The 17268-nt window shown below is 37.7% G+C and overlaps 1 protein-coding gene across 3 annotated transcripts in view; it reads left to right on the forward strand.

Annotated features, from left to right (window-relative positions):
- Ptprz1 (protein tyrosine phosphatase receptor type Z1) overlaps window positions 1-17268 on the forward strand; it is a 158988-nt gene that overhangs the window by 136259 nt on the left and 5461 nt on the right. For 2 of the 3 annotated variants that reach the window (XM_042695882.1, XM_042695883.1), the window contains exons 16-26: window positions 164-184; window positions 349-445; window positions 2302-2384; window positions 3183-3317; window positions 3927-4061; window positions 4995-5158; window positions 7554-7689; window positions 9232-9378; window positions 14361-14454; window positions 14787-14860; window positions 16428-16556. In XM_042695882.1, the coding sequence (XP_042551816.1) occupies window positions 164-184; window positions 349-445; window positions 2302-2384; window positions 3183-3317; window positions 3927-4061; window positions 4995-5158; window positions 7554-7689; window positions 9232-9378; window positions 14361-14454; window positions 14787-14860; window positions 16428-16556 (1215 nt within the window). The remainder of the gene's footprint in view (window positions 1-163; window positions 185-348; window positions 446-2301; window positions 2385-3182; window positions 3318-3926; window positions 4062-4994; window positions 5159-7553; window positions 7690-9231; window positions 9379-14360; window positions 14455-14786; window positions 14861-16427; window positions 16557-17268) is intronic. The other variant, XM_042695884.1, reaches the window with a different exon arrangement.

The following is a 17268-nucleotide window of genomic DNA, read 5'->3' on the forward strand; positions in this document are numbered from 1 at the left end:
ATGCAGCTGTTTGAAACATTGTTTTGTTAGTATGTGACAATTGTATTTATTGCATGATCATAGTTTTCCATTGTAAACCTAATATGAACGCTTTTTTTTCTCATTTGTCGTGTGCTGTGGAATTTGATTTCTTTACTTTTTTGGCATTCATTCCCCTCATTAGACACTGAAAGAGTTTTACCAGGTAAGGCATTATTTCACTGCATTTTCTTTTAGCCAAGAACTAGTTATAACATGTAAAAAAATAATTTTGATAGACTTTTTTGTTTTATCCTCCTTATTATATTTTAAGACACTTGGTTTGAAATAATATGTGTTAAAAGGGGACCCATACAATTTTTTTTACAGGAAGTACAGAGCTGTACTGTTGACTTAGGTATCACAGCCGACAGCTCAAACCACCCAGATAACAAGCATAAGAACCGATACATCAATATTGTTGCCTGTAAGTTTATCCTTTACTCAACCTACTCCAGTTTCACTGATATTTTATTACCTTGAAGTAGTTACACAAAAGGCCTACAATTCATCATGTCATTTTATAAGTATAATGCATCTCAATCCATGTCACCTTTCCAAACTCCGATTTCAATCCCATCCTCTCTTTAGCTGTGATGAGCTATCTACCATTTCTTTTTTTCTTAATATATATTTTTTATTGTAAGATAATTTTTATTGTAAGATAATTGTAACAGAGAGGTTACAGTTACATGAGCAAGGTAATGAGTCCATTTCCTATCAAGCATTGTTACACCTTTTCTTGTAGTTTCTATCATTATTTCTGTTCCATGGTCCTATTTTCATAAAATGGTTACTTAGTTCTATGTCAGTTTACTGACCAAATAAAAATGTTATTAAACGTCTTTTTCCCTTCCTATGTCAACTTACTTCTCCCTTTCTTAGCGTTTCTCCTGGAGTCTTGTAAAGGATTTATTCAAGTCTCTCTTTCTATTCCTTCTCCCTTTTGTTTTCTCAGCTTTTCTCTTCTTCCTCAATGAAAACTATGTGGCTTCTCACTAGTGTGATTGTGTTTGTAAATTTTCTATGAAATCATCGTATTTTTCATCTTCTTACAGCACTTCATGTCTACACTTGTTTTCTTTTTATTGTTTGATATTTCCCTACATCTCTCAAAATCTATCTTCATACTCCTCTCCTTCATCCATAAAAAATATCCATGCCCTTCCCCTTGTATTCAATGTAACCTAGCTTCACATGACCACATGTTCCCAGAAAGGCTGTCTAAATTCTGGATCTATTCTATTAAAAAAGCCTGCAGAATGGCAGTCTTCTTCTTTATTTTTAATTATCCTATTCTCTTCAAGAGATGAAGTAAAGCAACACCAGAAGTTCTAAATATGTTAGAATCAAAATTTAAAAATAGGTCAGCCTAGCATTCAGGCCTACCTTACAATTGTTATGAGTCTGTTTCTTTGTAAGTACCTGGTACCAATGTGCCATGTAATTATCAGAAATCTTTTAATGTATCAGAGTTCATTAAGAGACTTATTCCTGTGGCTTGACATGAGTTGGTATGGATTCATTTCCTCATCCTTGGAAAGAAGGAAAGAAGGATGTTTCCTTCTAGTAATCCCTTTCTCATTATATATCTTCTGCAAGTAAATATTGTTTCTGTAAAATGGAAGCTAATCCTAAAATCCTTATTTCTATTTTGATTGACATTGCCAAATCCACCTATGGGCTTCTGTCCTTTGTGTCTCTTTATGAGGGTTTTTCTTCAGGACATTTCCCTTTTAAGAGCTGTTTGTCGTAACTCTTCACAGAAATTCATAAGGGTCCTCCTTCTGCCATCTCCTCTTCCTCCAGCAGCCTCCTGTGTAGACCATGTGTGTTTTCATTCTTCTGTACCCTTTGGGGGCTCCCATCACTCTTCTTTCTTCTTGAATGGCTCTTTACTCTTCACAGCCCTTAGTATCATTTAAAAAAACCCAGACAAGTTGTCAACTTCAGATTCCAAACTCTGAAAACTTTTGTGGATATCTCACACCAAGGCACTTTCTGTCATCATATTCCCCCATAGAACTACAACTCCCTTGATACCTGGATGTGATTTCCTAGGTATATGATGCCTTCATCTAATCTTAAATACTGTATTGGAAAGTTTCTGAAGAGCAGAAATTCTTGCTCTTTATTACTTTGATCATCATGATAGCCTTTTCAAGTGAGTGATTTTGTGTTGATTTTAAGTGCATGAAATATATGATTATACGGATACAGATGACCTTTATCAAGAAGAGAAATAGTCTATATCTTAGTAAAACATACTTTTTTTTATTCTAGATGATCATAGCAGGGTTAAGCTTGCCCAACTTGCTGAAAAGGATGGAAAACTGACTGATTACATCAATGCCAATTATGTTGATGTAAGCATGTTTCATTTGAATGTTTATGGACACTTTATCAGATCCTAAATTTATTCTATTATGAGGCTGTATATATACCTGTGTGATATGAAACACAAATCAGCAGCAAATAATGTTTAAGACAGCTATGATGTTAATGCTACATGCAAATGACTTTATCTTTATAAATCAGGTTTATTATGAATAGTTACCTCATGTTTTCACATAAAGTAATACATATGCCAAAGTGAATGTAAGCCTTGGTGGTGTGGTTGGTTTTGAATAAGACATCTGCCACGGGGAACAGTGGGATCTTGAAAAGTCACTAGACTGCTCAGAGCTTCAGTATCCTCATCTCCAAATAGGGAGTATGCACCTAGCTGGAGGATTAGGTTAGTGTTTGTAAAGCATCTCATCCAACAATGAGTGCTCAGTAAGTGAAAGCTATTAATGCTCAGCCCTGCCTAGTGCCATTAAGGAAAGAGGACATAGCTCTAGACGTTTCTTTCCTACTGTAGATAACAGAGTCCACTGCTGAAATTAAGGGCCCGACTTACAGCATTAGTAAATGGAGAAAACTCAGAGAACTATGTGCCAAAGGAATGTCTACTACATATTCTATTTTTTTTTTAATTACCATTAAGGAAGAATTGTTTTCTTTGTGAGTTTTATCAGTTTTCTTCAGCTTTGCAAGTTTATTTTTATAGTTTTCTGTCATAGAAGCAAGGGGGTGTTGACATTGAAATTTTAAATATTATACATTTTAAGTATTGGTATTTAATGAAGATAATAAGAAGTATTTGCTATTTGCTTTTGCAGGGCTACAACAGACCAAAGGCTTACATAGCTGCCCAGGGTCCTCTCAAATCCACAGCTGAAGACTTCTGGAGAATGATTTGGGAGCATAATGTGGAAGTTATCGTCATGATAACCAACCTTGTGGAGAAAGGAAGGGTATGTGGGACTTCTGTGATGTCAAATGTCCAACAGCCTTAGTTAGATTTTCTTTCAATTGGTTTCAATACAGCCATCATTAGAGAGCAGAGAAAGTTGTGAACTGTAATCAGGACTTCTTATACTAAGTATGAGAGCTAAAGGGAAAGTCCAAGTATTGTAGGTCAAATAGTTCTACCACGAACCAAAGTATCTGCTTCTTCTTTAGTACATTCGTCACACTTTGGAAAAGTAGAGGAACCCATTGAAAAACAATGAAGAATGAAAGGCATTTTAATTCATGAGACCTGGGTTTAGGTGCTGGCTCTGTAGCTACTTGGAGCATTTCGTCTCATCTTCCTTGTATGAAAGAGGAAAGCTAGGACTAGATAATCTCAAGGTTCTTTGGGTTATGCTTTTATTTGTGCTCTCTTTTTCAACTAACTTGCAGCCACCTAGAAAGGAGAGATAATATACAGAAGTGTGAGAGTCCATTCCTGTCACTGTTTTGGATTTCAGGGATAACTTTTGTATTGAGCATTTTAAATATGGAACTATCATGGATTTCAGGGATAACTTGTATTGAACATTTTAAATATGGAACTATCACCTTTGTTTTCTTTCTTGCAGAGAAAATGTGACCAGTACTGGCCTACCGATGGTAGTGAAGAGTATGGGAACTTTCTAGTCAGTCAGAAGAGTGTTCAAGTGCTTGCCTATTATACTGTGAGAAATTTTACCCTCAGAAATACAAAGTTCAAAAAGGTGAGCTGATCAATGATGGATATATCCAATCAACAGGTTAATGGATAAACAAAGTATAGTATATATACTATGTAGTATATATACTATATTACTATGTAGCTTTAGCTTTGAAAAAGAATGAGAAATCCTGTCAGCATTAGAAGAGAAAAAGGAAAAATACGATAGATAGAAAGATCAATGGAATGATGGATAGTTTGGGCTTTTTTTATTAATGATTGACTCACAAGATTTGAGAGATTAGCATGTCTGAATTCTGTAAGGCATATTGACATCCTGAAATTTAGGTGAGAATTGAGGGTACAGTCAAAAATCTAAATTCATCATGATAGCAGGCCAAAAAATTCACACAAGAGGGCTGGGAAGGTAGCTCAGTGGTAGAGCGCTTGCCTTGCATGCATGAAGCCCTGGATTCAATTCCTCAGCACCACATAAGCAGAAAAAAAAGCCGGAAGTGGCACTGTGGCTCACGTGGTAGAGCGCTAGCCTTGAGCTGAAGAGCTGAGGGACAGAGCCCAGGCCCAGAGTTCAGGCCCCACGACCGGACCCAAAAAAAAAAATTCACACAAGAATTGTTTTTGTGCTGCATTATTGAGGAGAATTCCTTCTTCTAGAAGACTCAGTCTTGCTCTTACAGCCTCACCTAATTGGATAAGCACCATACACCTGATGGAAAACAATTTGCTTTCTTCAAAGCCTACTGATTCAAATATTAGTCACAGCTTTTAAGAAAATATCCTCACTACATCTGATACGTTTAGAATCTGAACAAACAAATGGCCACCATGACTTAGCCAGGTGGGCACATAAAATTGACACTGTGTTTTTGTTTTTTTAGGCAGCATCAAGGTATGGATGCTGAACGGATGCTTAAGAGCTGTGTGAAAGTGTGTGTATGTGTATTACTGTGATGATAAGCTGTTTAAACTCTTCCAGGGCTCCCAGAAAGGAAGACCCAGCGGGCGTGTGGTCACACAGTATCACTACACCCAGTGGCCTGACATGGGAGTGCCAGAGTACTCACTGCCAGTGCTGACCTTCGTGAGAAAAGCGGCCCACGCCAAGCGCCATGCCGTGGGGCCTGTCGTCGTTCACTGCAGGTGCGTTTCAGGGATGTGCTGCTAAACTTACAGAACTGCTGATGTGAACAAAAATGGAAATCAATGGAACAACATTTGGCCAAATGGAAATGATTTATAAGAAGGGGGGGGTGGGGGGAGAGTGTCAAATTGCATGTCTGTTTTCATAAATATTGATCACTAGCAAATGAGAATGGTAGAGCAGGATTTTCTTTGATTGTGGAATATTTCAGAGCAGCAGGTGTTGTTATGATGCTTATTATTCTGGTTGATTCCTGAATTGGATTTCAACTTATTAATTGTGCAAAGCAGGTGGAACATGGGTGTTCCTAAGTATTTATTACAACATGCAATGCCATAGAGTAAAAATTATTGAGACACAGCCTTGTTCCTAGGAGTTGCTCAGATGTAGAGTTATTCTGTTATACCAGCTTTATGTTACATAAACCAAAGCGCATATATGGGGAGGAATTTGACAGCATAGCTTGAACTTGTTTTTAAACATTGTAGGGCTAAAATTTCTTTTTTTGTTTCCTACATTCTTTCTATTGTATTACATTGACTGTGTTATCAAGTCAACTTTACTCAAGAATTATAATTTTCAAGAATGGCTTGAAAAATAGTAATAATGGTATTAGAGAGCAAGAGAAAAATACAGCAAATGTTTTATCTAATATTTTTGTTTAAATGACAACAGTTCATATTCACTTTATGCCAAGTTTTATGACCCCCCCCCATATCAAGTTCATTTCTATTTGCATGCCTTTTGTCAGAGCAGAACTTGTATTTGGTTTTTTTTAATTAATAAGTTTTTTTATTGTGAAAATACCGTACAGGGGAATTGCAATTACATGATTAAGGTAATGAGCACATTTCTTATCAAGCATTGTTGCCTCCCTTTGTTTTCCCTTACCGTCCCTGCCCTCCCATCTCTCCCCCCTCCACCCCCCTCCACTCCCTCCAAAGTTGTAAAGTTCGTTTTTCTACATAACGTCTTGTACATCTCATTGTTTCAATGGGTCCACCTGCCCCTCAGTAGATGAATGGATCAAGAAAATGTGGTATATATACACAATGGAATTCTATGCCTCCATCGAAAGAATGACATTGCCCCATTTCTCAGAACTTGTATTTGTACAGAAGCAAGTGTTTCTTTTAATATCCAGCTCATCTGATACATTCTAATTACCTCAGGAAGTTTCTCTCAAAAATTTGAGAGACTCATCTTGAGATTTTGTTTTTCATCTGTTAGCCTAATAAGCTGAGGAAAACCAGAAGATGCCAAAGACATAAAAGATAGCTGTGAAGGTCAGGAATTATTTGTTAGCAAATGGAGAAAACTGGGCTATTGTGCAGAGCAGGTGCTAATTTCCCCCTGTAGTACTTCCTTCTTGTCAGACATTTGAAAAGAATCCCTGTGTATGAATTCTGTCCCTGGAACAGAGGCTTTGAAGATGTCAGCAGATAATGGCCCTTTAGAAATGACTGAAGTTCGGTTTTATTCCTCCCAGTCTCGTTGAAGTTGTATTTTCAGGTGAAAGCTCTACCAAATTCTTCTTCCCATTAATGTGCAAACCTTTACAAACATATCTGGTAATACAGATCTAGAGACCTCCCCTTTTCCTAACTTTGTGAGATTGATACATTCCTTTTCCTTGGATTAAATGTCTTTTTTGCTATGACCCAATATATTTTCAGCATACAATAAATATAATTGTTGAAATGTTTAAAAATCTTGAACAGATTTGTTTTGTAATTTGGCCTAAAGCAAAAAAAAAAAAGATGATCATTTTATTTTTCCTCTTTAGTATAAAGAATTGCAGTAATCAACTTAAAATTTTTAACTTTTATGTTTCTGAGAGAAAACCAACTCAGACAGTCAGGAAGTACTATGCTTTTCATATGTTATTGAGTTATAGTTTCCAAGATTTAGTGTCATATGTTTTTGTCTGTGCTACTTACTAATACTTTTCTGAGTTTTGTTTTCTTGGCTTTGTGTGTTTTTGTTTGTTTAATCATGTGAATAGTGTGGTTTGATACCATAAACACAGAAGAACGCCCTTCTATGCTATTTCCTGAAGACAACTATACAGAATTGACATCACTTCTCCCACAAATATTTGCCAAGATGCATCAATTAAGCCACTTCAAGATGGAGTTTTGTTTCTGTTTGTTTGTTTGTTTTATAGAACTACTTTCATTAATCAACATGAAATTAGAAAGGAAAAATTTGTTACTTAAAGCATTTTGCTTAAGGATTAAATTATTTGCAATTTTAGATAGCTAAATCTATAATTGTGTGGTTCATTGACTTATTTTATTATCATGGCAGCCAACAGGGACCTATTTCCAAATTTATTGTGCAATTGACATTCACTGAAGTCTCTCTTCCCTCTCTCTCTCTCTCTCTGCTCAGCGCTGGTGTTGGAAGAACAGGCACTTATATTGTGCTAGACAGTATGTTGCAACAAATTCAACACGAAGGAACTGTCAACATATTTGGCTTCTTAAAGCATATTCGATCACAAAGAAATTATTTGGTGCAAACTGAGGTATTATTTTTTAAGTGTGTCTTTATGGATCTGAGCTATGGAATTATGTTAGTCTCCTAGGATACCCATACTACAAACTGGGTTGCTTTAAATGACAAACTTATTTTCTGGGGTCTTAAGTCTCAAAACAAGGAACTGGTAGGGCTGTGCTTCTTTACACGCTTGTAGTGGTGGTTATCTTCTTGCCTCTTCTAGCACTTTGGAGCTCTATGCTTTCTTTGGCTCTGAAGCATCACCCTAGTCTCTGCTTCATTTGTCATGTCTTTCTTTCCTCCGTTTCCAAATTTCTCACTTCTTGTCAGTACACTAGTCACTACCTTATGCCAATTGGCCTCCTGTCAGCTAGGTCTTTCATGTTAGTAGGGTCTGACACAAAGAGCCTACTCACAACTAACACTATACAGAAGGTACTGGGGCATAAGAGTTACAACATATTTTTAGGGATACACAATTCAATCTGTAACAATGAGTAGCTGAACATACGGCGTACAAGGGTCACCAAAAGTGTGTCTGTTTGTGACCAGATGAAGGATTTTTTCCAAATGTCACTAATGACATTAGTCAGGGAACAGCCAGCACACATCCTTGCTAGCAAAAATCTCAAGTTGTGCCTACACAGAGCAGAACAATGGATTTGGATGTTTTTATTTACAAAGCATGAATTATACTCAATTTTTTTAGCCTCCTATAGTTTGATCATATATCACACACAGTCTGCATTTCTTTTTCTTTTTCTTGTTTTTTTTGTCCATCGTGAGGCCTGAACTCTGGGCCTGGGTGCTGGGCTTCAGCTCTTCAGCTCAAGGCTAGCACTCTACCACTTGAGGCACAGTGCCACTTCTGGCTGTTTCTGTTTATGTGGTGCTGAGGAATCGAACCCAGGGCCTCATGCATGCGAGGCAAGCACTCTACCACTGAGGTACCTTCCTAGCCCCAGAGTCTGCATTTCTGTATTTTATTTCACTATTTAAATAAAAATAAATGGAAATTGAAATCTACAGATGACTGCTTAAACCATCAGAAGCATATAGTCAAGACAACTGAGAAATCAAATGAAACCAAACTTCCATCAAGGAAATAATTTCCTAGTCAGATAAGACCATATGTGAAATATATAAGAATTATGAAAACTTAAAACTAGATTAAAATGAGCTCAATTATACATGACAAGCTAGCAGAAGAGTTTGCAAAGCCAGAAGGGTACATCCATCAGAATTCTAGGGTCAGGGAAGTCCTCACGAGAAAGACAGAAGAGTCACCTTTGACGAGAAAGCAAAGGATATTGCTTTGTCTCTGCAAATCTTCCTGCCTCCTATCCACAGAGCCATTATAGGATACATAAAGAAAAGAGAAATGAGGTTCTTTCTTCTTTTGGCTGTCTCCTTTCATCTGTCTAACTCCTTACCAGGCCTACTAATTATTGTTTTGTGGATTCTACCATCAACAATTTGGTTAAGCATCTTTGTGTCTGTCAACAGAAGGTTCTAATTTTGTAGCTAGGTATGCATAAGGAGTTTGGTTCCTATTGTGTTGCTTCAACAGGAACAGTATGTCTTCATCCATGATACACTGGTTGAAGCCATCCTCAGTAAAGAAACGGAGGTGCCAGACAATCATATTCATGCCTATGTTAATGCACTCCTCATCCCAGCACCAACAGGCAAAACAAAACTGGAGAAGCAATTCCAGGTGAGTTCCCATGAGTGCCTCTTGGATGTCACTGCAGAATTGAATGGCACTGTGCGTTCTTGTTTGATTCAACAAGGCCACGCAGGTGGGCTGAGAGCATTGTTGAAATAATGGCTTTGTATTTGAACCACCCTTGTTCTCCCTAGGAGGTTACAGTGCCACACAGTAACTTTTAAAGAGAAATTTCATTCTGAGTGGTAAGAGGAAAAGTTCTCAGAAACCCTACACTAACTTTTATAAATGCAGTCTTGGTCTGGATAAAGAGGGCACAGAGCATAACAGGATGAACAGACAGAACTTACAAACTGCATAAGTGCTCTTTTTGCTTTGGAAAAACCAGACCACTTAAATATGAGTGTTGTGGCTTAGGCTGTTCCTGCGTCTCTTTGAAAAAGTCTGTGTCTCACTTGAAACCCTTAGAATAGAGTAGGCCACCTTGGAACAATAGTTTCTTCAACTCTAGTGTCTCCCACTCACCTGTCTGGGTGCCATAAACCAAAGAGGGGGGTGTGCTTTGTTGGCAACTGTGTCTCCTGCAAAACTCATTCTCTGACTTTTAGAAATCAGCAATTAAATCACCAAGCAAGTCTGAGGAGATCAATGATTAAGAACAGAGAATTTAGAGACTCCTATATCGTAGAAACAATCTCAGTTAACTGCTTGAACTTGAAAAACCTTCAGAACTTTATAATTTTTCTGTAATAAGTCATTCATTAAGAATTATGCCTAAGCTGGGTGCCGGTGGTTCATGCCTATAATTCCTAACTTTTCGGGAGGCTGAGATCTGAGGATCACAGTTCAAACCCCAGCCTGAGCAGGAAATTCCATGAGATTCATCTCCAATTAACTACCAAAAACATTGAAAGGGCACTGTGGCTCAAAGTGGTAAAACACTGGCCTTGAACACAAAAGCTCAGGGACATTGCTCAGGCCCTGAGTTCAAATCCTAGAACTGGCACACACACACACACACACACACACACACACACACACACACACACACACACACACACACACACACACACACACACACACATACTCACACACACACACACACACCCATAAATGGAGAGTGGGGGAGGAAGAAGAAGAGGAAGAAACCTTGAGATTGCACTGGTCTACAAATCATAAACTGTTACCTTCCATGAATCCTCCTGGGCCCTGTACTGTCTCCTACCTACCTTTCCTGCCCGTGAGGAAGCATAAGAAAGACTGGAGGGAATGCTGAACTGAGAGAGCGTCCACAGGAGGACCCCTCTTGATCAGCTAGACCTATGTGAATCATGATCAAATGTGTTTTGGAAGACAAGGGTGAAGTTTGGATTCCAGGAATATTTTAGTAAAGAATTGAAAGTCATTAATGTTTGGATGGCTTTTATATAGATGAAAAGCCAACATACAAACCTAATATTAAAGTTATATTACTAATTCTGAACAAGATTTTAATTCAAATATGACTTCCCCACACCAAAATGCATAAAAGAACCTATATGAATTAACTTGAATAATCCGGGATTAACATGGAAATGTAAGGTGAGAATCCAATTAAAAAGAGAAACATTTGACTCTCTTCCCTGGTTGCAGCATAAGCAAGGTAATGTATGTAGCTATGTGGACAGTCCCAGGAAAAAAAATTTTATCCAAATTGATCCACAGGAAAAAAATCTTTGAAACAAATGGCATGTCTGTTTATTCCTCAAATACTTATCAGGTACTTATTTAGATCCAGAGTTCTGGACTTGGTGCTAAAATATAAATACGTAGTTAAATAAAAAAAAAAAAAACCCTTAGCAAGTATTAGGCCTTGAGTTCAAATCCCACTTTCAAAGAGAGAGACAAATAGACATACAGACAGGCAGAGACAGAAACACAGAGAGCACACCTAGATGCTACTATCATAATACTTGCAGTCTACTGGGAGATAAAGGTAGGAAAACAAACAAATGTGAAAAATGTCATTACAGAGGCAAATTAAGTTCCCCTTAAGCACAAGTAAGGATGTAATTTAGAGGAAAGCTGTCAAACAGACTAACAAATTGATCATAGAACTTGATGATTGATTTATAGGACACTGAAGTGCAGACAGCAAAAAAAGACAAGTATAATTGTTATGATTCTGGCATGAGTCACTGGAAAGTGAGAATATCATTTATTACGATTGAGAATCAAGGAAGACAACATGTATTCTTGAGGAATGTAGTTGTGGGGAAAGAAATGTTGAGATTATTTCTAAACCTATATAATTTCAAGGTATTTAGGAGATATATTAGCTAGGTTTTTATAACTATGACCAAATTCTTGTTGTAGCCTGCTTTATAAAGATGATAGATTTATTGTGACTGGTGATTCTGGACATGTCAGGTACAGAAAGCCACATTTGGTAATGGCCTTCTTACTTCCAAAGTCTCAGGATGCTGAAACCATCACATGCCAAGGAATAGGGAATGTGTGTGTATGTGTGTATGCCCATGAGCATGCACATATATGTTTGTGATGAGTATGCATGTGTAGTCTATTCTTTTCCCTTCTTTTTTAACGGTACCAATTATGAGGTTCCACATGAGTAGCTTTATTAAATCTAAATAATTCAATCAACTAAATTTACATCCTCTTGACATTGCATAATAAAGATTAAGTTTCATTATTACAAAATGTCTTGTGAGGAAGGGGGTACCTTTAAGCCACGTCAAACAATAGTAAGGGGTATCCCAATAAGCATGTATAGTGGGTGATTGAATACTGCTTCTGAACAGAGAGAGAGAAAAAAAAGAGAGATCAAGATCAAGGTAAAAAGTAAGTAATCAGCTTGGAGATGATTGGAGCGTTGGTTGTGATGTTCATTAAAACTGAGCTGTTTAAGAAGGCTTCGGAAAGATTATTTAAGAGAAAATGTAATTAGCCAATGAATGGAAAGCCCATGAAAAAAGGCAACAGAAGGAATAAGAGTACACTAGAAGATATTTGGGGCCATGAGAGATAAGAAAATCCAATGGAAATAATAGTTCAAAGATGAGAGAGACAAATAACAAGTCCTTATGGAGGAGACAATTTTATTAGGCCATACAAAAACCGACAAAGTGTGCGCAACCTACTTCAGAGAAATGTAGCTCTGAAGCCAGATTGCAGGAAGTTGAAAGGTGGATTTGAGAAATTGAGAACAATTACATAACTCTTTTACAAAAATTGACTCTGAAGAGAATGATAAAGGTAGCTATACTGAAACTTTTGAGTTAGAGGGCAAGGGATTATTTAGCTTTTCTTATTTTGAGTTTCACCACTTATATTTTAATGAAAAATATGAGTTTCTGTTGAAGCTAAAGGGTAGGAGAGAATTGAAGAGGGCAAAGATCCTGAGTAGGTGTGAAACAGCAGGATTCAGAACACAGGAAAAGATTCAGTGATAAAATGCAGAAAAACTCAAGTATAATGTGGCATAATGACGGCATAATCACAAATGTTTGGTCTCCAAGGCCAGAGGCTGAGAGGGTTCTCTGTTATATCAGCGAATCACGAGAAAAGAATAGAAGAAGGAAGTGTTAGAGAGAAAAGATTGGAAAACAGCAGAAATACAGAGAGAGGTTCACATATTCTACATGTATTGTATAGATTAAAATGTTGTTAGGGAAGGGGAGATTTTTTTTCAAGTGTTAGACATTATACTAACCATATTCTCCAAAATCATACTCAATAAATTATGTGTATATGTGTCTGTATAAATATATATGCACATGTGCATATGTATATTGTCTATTTCATGTGTATGTCTATTTTGTGTACATATGTGAAATAGACAATAAAACCCACAAAACTCTGTTTAAAAGGAAGGAAAAGAAAAGAGAGAGAATATTAAGATATATGAAATAAATATGATCAAAGTATTTTATGTACATTGTAAATATGACAGAAAAATCCCTTTGTAAAATTAATTTATGCCAATAAATTTATTTTAAAAGCAAATGTTCTTACAATATAAGGAAGAAAATATCCACAAATAAGTGAGAAAAAAATAACAGGAATACTATTATAATTTAGGAATATAGTCTACACTCAAGAAGTAGAAAACCCAACTCTTCCAATAGCCATTATATAAGTAAAATCAGTTGGCCAAAGTATAACTTCAAAGTATAACCAGATGACAAAATATTTAATGTAGATTTTTGTCAAATTTTTAAGAAACAAAAACTCCCAAGCTTTAATATTAAAAAATGAAAGTATAAAATTCAACTCTTCTTTTAGACAAATAAAATTGATACCAAATCAGTGCAAGAAAAGCATAAGATTTATTGGGCAACCTAAATAACTTCCTATTATAAAAATCAGCAACTCAAGCCTAGCAATGTACATTTTAATATCCTGAGCAAGTAGAGCTTGGTGGATTTATTCTGAGAATTAGATACAGCTTTAGAGATGCAGGCAGGTTTAGGTATAAAAATTATCAGGTGATGGTGACTTATGCCCGTTATTCTAGCTACTCAGGAGGCTGAAATCTAAGGATTATGGTTCAAAGCTAGTCCAAGCATTAAAGTCCCTGAGACTCTTATCTCTAAAAAAGCCAAAAGTGGAGTATGGCTCAAGTGGTAGACTAACAGCTATCCTTAAACAAAAGAAATGCAAGGACTAGAGGACAGTACCCAGGCCCTGAAGCATATTTAAGTATATTAAGCTGGGCACCAATGGCTCATGATTTGAAATCACCCCCAGTAGGAAAGCTCATGAGACTCATATCTCCAGTTAACCACCAAAAAGCCAGAAGCAGAGCTGTGGCTCAAGTGGTAGAGTGCTAGCTTTGAGCTAAAAATCTCAGGGACAATGTGCAGGCTCTGAGTTCAAATCCCAGAATTGGAAAACAACAACAGCAACACACACACAAAGATTTAAAGTACCTTATACTGGTTGAAATATGGGGTGCATGATGGGTTTTATCTAGGTATTTGAATGACTAAACGAAAAAACCTGTACTCTCCCTTGACTCTCTTGCTCAGCTTCTAAGTCAGTCAAACATACAGCAGACTGATTATTGTACAGCCCTGAAACAGTGCAACAGGGAGAAGAACAGAACTTCCTCCATCATCCCTGGTGAGTTACATTGAATTCCAAAACCCAAACTGTCTCACCATAAGAAGCCTTGTATATCATCTGAGAATACTTATATTCCTTGGACCAAATGCTCTATGCTCTCATCATTATATTTTATATCGATTTTATACTGTTCTAATTATACCCAATATGTGACTGTTAACATCGATTGATCAACTTTTTGGGTTGATTGATCATCTGAGCTGCACAACATGCTTTAGCTGAACGGTTGAAGACTGAATTTCAGAAATGCAGCTCTTTGTCGTATTTGGGGGTTCGGAGTGGTAAGGTGCTATGATCGTGATTGTTCATACTGATGTTCTGTGTTCCAGTGGAAAGATCGAGGGTGGGCATTTCATCCCTGAGTGGAGAGGGCACTGACTACATCAATGCCTCCTATATCATGGTAAGTCAGACACACCCAGGTGGGGGTGGGGGGGCTGCCTGCCAAATTACGCTCCCAGAATCCACACAAGATTGGACAGCAGAAATAACGGTGTCATCGTCAGTACCACTGATGGTGTCATAATTGCAAGCCACAGCAGTGGAATGCCAGTATTCTTCAATGATTTTATGTGTGCTGGACACACACACGCACACACACACACACACACACACACACACACACACACACACACGACAAATGAGATGCAGAACTCCAAACTCCCTATTCAGAGTTAATGAGGAGATACAAAATTTGTCCACCTAAGAGACTTCATTTTACTCATTAAAGCAGGGTTCTTGCCTGGGCAGGCCCTGTTCCAGAAAAGTCCAACATCACCAACATCCATGCACTGGGTCCATTTGGGGGCCTGGATTTCTAAGGGTACAATACACCCCTTTTGCATTTATGTCTTCTATTCAAGAGATGAATGCTTCCTTGGCTGATTTTTACTCTTTAGTGCAATCTCAGGACAGGTCAGTCGCATGCCTTGTTTTCAAATAAAGGGTCCTAATTCCCACTCCCAAACCTCTATTTATCCAGTAGAAAATGACCTCAGGCTATTCATGCAGACAACCAGAAAACGTGTTGTGGTGACATCATAATGCCTGCCACATTTCCATGTGCATGGGATATGCATGGGATCTAAAAGACCCCAGATCAGGAACTAGCAGAGCCAGGGTTTTAATAAAGAAAAGTTTGGAAATTATAACATAAGCTTCCAGGCATCTGTTGCAAAATCTGCAGGTAACTTCCAAATTCTTATCCCGTGGAGATAACGAAAGCATCCTGTTGTAAATACTTGTGAAATTTAGTATTCTGACATTGGGGCTTGCAGAAAGTGAGAATTATAAACCCTGATGTAGATTTTTCTCTCTAAGTCTAATCTTATAGATGACAGGTAAACATGAGTACAACATTTCTTAAGGTAAACAGCCAGAACACTTATACCTCAGTTAATCCGTTCCCATTTCAAAGTCCCACTGAGAGGAAGATTGCTTAAGAAACAGAAAGGTCTGTTCTTAGCATGTAGGAAGTGCCCAGCAAATACCAGATGTAATCATCATATTATCATGTATATATAGATTCTACCATTCAGTGGCTCACACCTGTAATCCTACCTACTCAGGATTGTGGTTCAAAGCCTGCTCAGGCAGGAAATCCATGAGACTCTTATCTCCAATTAACTACCAGAAAACCAGAAGAGATGCTGTGGCTTAACTGAGCTGAAGAGCTCAGGGACAGTGCCAGGCCCAGAGTTCAAGATCAAATTAAAAGTCTACTTTGTCTCAGTTTTTTTGTTGTAAAGGAGAGGTTACAGTTACATAATAAGAAAATGAGTACAATTCTTGTCGAATATTGTTATCCCCTTCCTTTTTTCCTGCTGTCCTTCCCCTGCAACTCCTTCTTCCCCAGGCTGTAAAGTTCATTTCCAGTATCATCTTTGAGTATCACTGTTGCATTAGTTCATCCTTTGTCTTGGGTGTGAATTCTTAACATTACATCAGAACCCTTTTCTTTGGTTTTGTAGGGTTATTACCAGAGCAATGAATTCATCATCACCCAGCATCCACTTCTTCACACCATCAAGGATTTCTGGAGAATGATATGGGACCATAATGCTCAGCTGGTAGTGATGATTCCTGATGGTCAAAACATGGTAAGAATATTAGCTCACTCTCAGTCCTTTCTGGACAGGGAAATTATCTAATCAGAAAAGTTAGAAGTCCAGTGTACAGATAAGCAAAGTGAATTTCATTTTGAACTAATTGATCAAGGTTGTTGGAGTCAGACCTTTTCTAATGTTGGGCTTGGGTTAGTTATATAATCTCTTTGATTTACCATTAAAAATAACAGACATATGAAAGTTGATTAACATCTCCTTAATTGTGTGTAGTTTTCAGGCTGCTCAGAAAAATTAGGGTTTTACCTACAAGTGATATCAGCCTGCCTGTTTCACTTTATATTTGAAAAATAAGGACTGGGTGTGGTGGCTCACACCTAAAATCACAACTTAATTCCGGAGGTAGAGATCAGAAGGACAGCAGTCCAGGCCATCCTAAGCAAAACATTAGTGAATCCAATCTCAGCTATAAAGCTAGGCTTGGTGGTACATGCTTGTCACCCCAGCCATGGAGAAGGCATGTGTAGGAGGATTGCTGTCCAGGCCCAAGAATAACTAAGGCAATTTTTTTTAATGTTGGGGGTTGAGAAGGTGGCTCAGTGGTAGAGTGCTTGCCTCACATGCATGAGGCCCTAGGTTTGATTCCTCAGCACCACATAAACAGAAAAAGCCAGAAGTGGTGCTGTGGTTCAAGTGGTAGAGCGTTAGCCTTGAGCTGAATTGCTGAGGGACAGCGCCCAGGCCCAGA

This window comes from Dipodomys spectabilis, unplaced genomic scaffold (assembly GCF_019054845.1).
Source record: "Dipodomys spectabilis isolate Male_0828 unplaced genomic scaffold, ASM1905484v1 ptg000197l, whole genome shotgun sequence".
NCBI lineage: Eukaryota > Metazoa > Chordata > Mammalia > Rodentia > Heteromyidae > Dipodomys > Dipodomys spectabilis.